At 42.9% G+C, this 5348-nt stretch overlaps 1 protein-coding gene across 1 annotated transcript in view; it reads right to left on the bottom strand.

Moving 5' to 3' along the window:
* Positions 1-5318: 5318 nt before the first annotated feature.
* Positions 5319-5348, bottom strand: part of LOC114057619 (HRAS-like suppressor 3) — a 12619-nt gene continuing 12589 nt past the window's right edge. The window contains exon 5 of the mRNA XM_027884122.1: positions 5319-5341. Within this exon, the coding sequence (XP_027739923.1) occupies positions 5319-5341 (23 nt within the window). The remainder of the gene's footprint in view (positions 5342-5348) is intronic.

The following is a 5348-nucleotide window of genomic DNA, read 5'->3' as shown; positions in this document are numbered from 1 at the left end:
TAGATATTATGTTCTTCTGCATTGTTAAAATATAAAAGCAAAAATGAACTGAGGATAAGGCTTAGAGATTAGCACTGAGAACTGCAGATGGTGTGATGTGATTAGAGGTGGTGGCGAGGGTGAACGGGTGGCAGCTCTGAGGTTCACTGACCTCTTTGTCATAATCCCATGCTGCTTCAGAGCCAGGCACAGTTCACATTGCCTCCAAACTCACTGCCAAAATCATTGCTCCTGCACTGAATTACTGGAAAAGGGCAAGATTCAGCCCCTTGAAAGGTTCCTTGAGAAGGTGAAATGCTGTTTGGGAGCATTTATATTGCTGCCTCTCACTGGTCATGGCAAGGGCTTTGTGAATAGCTGGGACTTTTGCCAGCACAGGTGTGGTGGCTACACATCATGTTTTTGTATCTCTAACATCTGTAGAATAACTGGCACTCCCATGCTGACCGAGTGCTCAGAGATGCAAGTGTACCTTTGTACTCAGAGTGTTGATGTCAATCATTTTGCAATTGCAATTTTTAAATCAAGATAAAGCATTCTCTCTAATGACCTTGCAATGACAACTGACTTCATCTCAGGATATTTAATTGTGTGAATTAGATCATAATAACTGACAAAGCACAGATATCCCGCTAAATTAGAATTTCTGTATTTCTTCTTGCAATGGCGCTTTTGTGATGTTAGTTTTCATAACTTGGTTGTCCTGTTGATATTCTCCAAGTGAGACTAAAACTGCTGAGCACAAATAAGCCCTCTATTAATGGACTCCAGATAGCAATGCTACAGTTCAGGGAGCTAACTGTGGCTTGAAGCAGGAATTGCCTTTTGAAGGTCCAGGGAGATACAATGGTGTGAACTGGAATCAAACAGAAAATTAGGTCCATGCTCCAACAGCAACTTGTTTTACGTTAACTCAATGAACTCACATCCTGACTTCTAACAAGTGATGTGAAACCTCACTGGGCAACTCAGCGAAGTTCAGGTTTTGTGCTATTAGTGTGACCACTGAATTGTAATCTCCTGCTTCACTTGACTGCTGGTGTCTCAACACTGCAAGCTGCACGCCACTCTGAGGAGCATAACAAAGTTCAGGTTACCACCTGCACCAAGGGCAAAGGTGAGTCGTCTGCATCTCATTTTCCTCACCAGCCTGTATATCAACTAACATGTTGAAATATATCTGGAATTGCACAGCAAAGGAAGAATGGGGCAGAGGGAGATGAGGTGGGTAAGGCAGCAAGAGGTGCAGGCACAGACTGTGTTGTGTAGTAATGATGCACCTGTATCTGCAGCATCTGTAATGATACAGGTGAACCCATTGTGTTAAAAGTCTAGAACAGCTTGGAAAATTTGATTTCACTAACAAGCAACTAGGTAACAAGTCTGGCCTTCCGAGACCTGGTTCCCCGCTCTGCTATAGGCTGCTTCCACAGGCTTGTCAAGAAGCTTGTGAGTGATTTTTAAGGTGTCTAGACATACCCCATCGAGGTATGTGCTTTCTTTGCCAGTCTCAGTTCCTTCACCATAAAATAGTGGTTACAGCTGCTTTTCCCTGCCAAAAGACACTGAGGTGAGCAATGAGTAGAGTGATGGGAGATGTAAAGGCCTTGCATAGGTTTTCTTGGTTGGAGTGTTTTATGGACGCTAGGCAAATGAAACTGAAGACAACCACTTGGAGAAAGGTGTTTAAAGGGCTGATCTGTGTGCTGCTGTTTTTCAGCCAGTATTATTTCTAAGAAGCTCTGGTTTTAAATAATGCAGTGTAGAAGATTAGTGATGTTGTGTACGCCTTGAAACTTAATTTAACTGCCCAAGACCTGTGCACAAGTAAAGGTAATTTTTTTTAATTGTTTTAGAGGTTGCGAAAATGTGGAATCTTGTTGTTTAGTCCCTGGAGACATGTTTCTTTTAGATAGAAAAAAGTTCTCTCTCCTCTGTGATGCAGTCGTGATTGATGTAAGCTGCATTGTGAATGAAGGGATGCGCCCAGGTGCAGCACTGGAGTTGGAAATGCTAAGGTCCTGTGCATGTTCTTTGACAGGGAGATGTTTCTATCTGTTCTGATAACAAGTTGTTTACTTTTTATTAGAGTAGTTTGCAGAAGGAGGTAGAAAAACTGTGGCTTGAATAATTCACAGTTTTCTTGGGCTTTTGAAAACTGCCATCGTATAACGTGTATTTCTTATCCACATTAAAAAAAAGTAGGATTAATGTATTGTCAGGAGTAGAAAGTGAAAATACTCAAATACACTGAATATGTATTTTTTAATTTTTTGTTGATTCTGATCTTGCCTCAGTTGAGTTCAAGCAGGCAGTGGTTGAGCACAGAAGTCAGTGTGAGCCCTAAACATCAAGCCACTGCAAGGCATGAACTTAGTTCAGGGACAAAATTTAACCCAAGCTCCTCATGCTTAATGTTAAGAGAAACATACCATAGCATGGCTGGGAGGAGACATGAGAAGGAAAGGGGCTGCTCTTCTCTCTGCCACGCCCTGGCCTGGAGGGGTTCTGGTTCTCTATATTTAACTATCTTGTCATCTTTTCTCCTTCAACCTTTTACTCAAGAGACATCTGGTGTGTTTGGGGAGGCAGAGTGCAATGGGTGTCCCTGCTTCCTGCTCATCTCCTTCCCTCTGGGGAAGGCACCTGGCCACTGCTGTGGCAGGGGTAGCCACAGAGGTCACTGCTAATTCAAGGCAAACAGAAGTCAACATTAAAGTTGACTATATTCAGAATTATACTATTTAATTCATAATACTGTAATACAATAAGAGACTTCAGCTCTGCACTGAATGTGATATCAAGCTCAAAATGTTGGTCTTTTGCAGATGCCAGGAAAAGTCATACACCCTATATCAACTCCCAGGTTTCATTAGTAGTTGTTAATACATCAGGTTTTTCAGCACCACAGAGACAATCATGCCATAATAAATAAAAGAAGAAATTCATTGCAAGAGGAGAAGAATCACATTCCCAATACCTCCTCAAAGGACAGAGAGAAAATGACTATCTGATGCAAATTAATGAGATGAAATTAATGAGTATTAACAAATAAAATACTCCTCCAGTGGGACCAATCACAGGCACACAGTGCAATGTCTTCTTGGCCCTCTTACAGTGCTTCAGGGAGGCTCCACCAAATAGGTGCATGCTGAACAGGCTTGGAGCCCACCAGGCAGGCAGCTCACAGCAGTGCCAGAGTGATTTCCACCAAGGCACCCTTGCAAGCAGTATCTGCTCAAATAAGTGGCAGAACAAACCTGGATCAATATGACAGAATAAATTCATGTAATTAAAAAAACCCTCTGTAAGGTATCACAGTGTAAAGCTCTTTTTGTAGATATGTCCAACGTGCACCCAGCTGGGAACATGCTGTTGGTTTGCCAAAAACATGAGGAGGAGCTATTGCTGTCTGCATGGATCTCATTAGGCTATTTGCATAATTACTCTTTCTTAAATGTTCACATTTTTAAATGTGTTATAACACTAACTGTCAGCTAAGCTGGATACTGTGAGGCAGTGACAGTAAAGGAATTTAATTCTACTTACAAAATATCCTATTGTATGTTTAATAAGATATAAATGTTTGTTGCTTTTACTTGATGTTTAGCAATTTCACGGTGTCTCTCAAGTATTAATTAATTAATAAGCCAGTTATGATTAGGCTGAGGACAAGGTATAATGTGCTGGAAACAGAATAGTCTTTGAGGGTGCAGAGGAACAACAGGTCCTGGATTCACTGTGCTTTTTAATAGAGCTGCTCTCTTCCAGATTCAATGAAATGAATGTGTTGGTAACAGGGGATGCTACTGGTGATCAGAGGTAAATAAATCTGTTTAAAGTTTTCTTAACATGCCAGACTAAATGGCAATGGGCTGCGTTGTGGTCTGGCAAACACATCTTGTCAGCCATCATCTTCTTAGAGGGGAATATGTGAGTATGTGTGTGTGTCTGTGAGTGAGAACAGAGGACTCTGATAAATAACTTTCATGATGAAACGATAGTCTTTGCCCAGCCCAGCCTCGCATGTGTTCAGTCTGTACCGCAGTGCCCATGAAGGAATAAACCCGACAGCTGAGATGAAAGAGAAAAGAAAGAAACAGAAAGAAGTTTCTTTCACAGAAAGAAACTGGGGCATGAATCTTTGAGGAACATTCCTCAGGCAGGCAAATCTAAGCAAAACACCGTGATGTCCAAATCAGAGCACTCTTTGAAAACACTGAGAGATACAGCCTATAAGACCTGCCCTTCCTTCCTGCCTCCCACCCTCCAGGACCTTCTCAGTTTAGGCACTGCAGGCACCAGCGATAAAACACTTTACATGCCTTGCTTGCCCTTTTATTCAAGCCTGGGAACCAGGAGTTCTCTACCTATGCAGGCCCTCAGCTGAAAGACACATAGTATACGCTCAGCAATACTTTTATTTTGTCAGAAAATAAAGGTCAAAGTCCATCACACACAGAAAGAGCCTACAGGAATCATCTGAGAAAAAGAGGATGTGGGTAGAAAGCCTGCACCTGTCCTCAACAAAGCACTGGAGAGGAGATGGCCGGGAAGGAATGGATAGTTTGCTTGCAAGTGCTCCCAAACTACCACAAAAGTCATCATAAGCAATGGAAAAAAAAGCAGATATAGCAAACAGGCTGGTGCTGCTGGGGTCACTTTGAAGGGTGACACTCAACTTGCTCTTTCTAAAGCAACGGGAGAAGGAAGGCTGAACCACACTTTCCCAAAAGGGTTTTCTTCTCAGACAATCCACTCATCAGCTTTCTGACAAGGAATAGCAGGGCTCAATACCTTTGGAGATGAGCAATAGGTGCCTCACAGCTCATTCTCCACATACATCACCCCCAGCACTGCAGGGACCCCAGCTTTGCCTTTCTGCTGGCTGGGCGAAGATTGATCTGCTGACTATGAACTGCTTAAAATCCACTTCTGGTCACTGAAGAGACAATGGTCTCAGATGTGGGGAACAAAGGCTCCTGGCTGCCCTTGCCATCTCCAGTGGTCTTTCTCTAAGCCCAAAGAGTTGAATCATAGAGTGGGTTGGTTGGAAGGGACCTTAAAAATCATCTAGTAAGCTTGCTCAGGCCTAATGCCAACAATCACTGGGCTTATAGAAGTGAAGAAGGAAAGTGTGATGTCACAGTGGAACAATCAGCTGACTGACCCAGGAGCCAGCTGGGTTTTTTTGTCAGACCTCCCCAGATTTGGGGGTCTGCTGCTCCCAAAGGGAGTCACAGGAGGCAGAGATAGGCACATTTTCCAGGCATGAAGAAAATGAACAGAACCCCATCCTGTCCAAATCAGAGCACTCCCTAAAAGCACTGAGGGATACAGCCTGTAAG

The sequence above is a fragment of the Empidonax traillii genome, unplaced genomic scaffold (genome assembly GCF_003031625.1).
Source record: "Empidonax traillii isolate 1590-97213 ecotype Southwest subspecies unplaced genomic scaffold, ASM303162v1 scaffold138:size3245559, whole genome shotgun sequence".
NCBI classification, from domain to species: domain Eukaryota; kingdom Metazoa; phylum Chordata; class Aves; order Passeriformes; family Tyrannidae; genus Empidonax; species Empidonax traillii.
The sequence above is the reverse complement of the archived record's forward strand: the minus strand, read 5'-3'. Positions and strand labels throughout refer to the sequence as shown.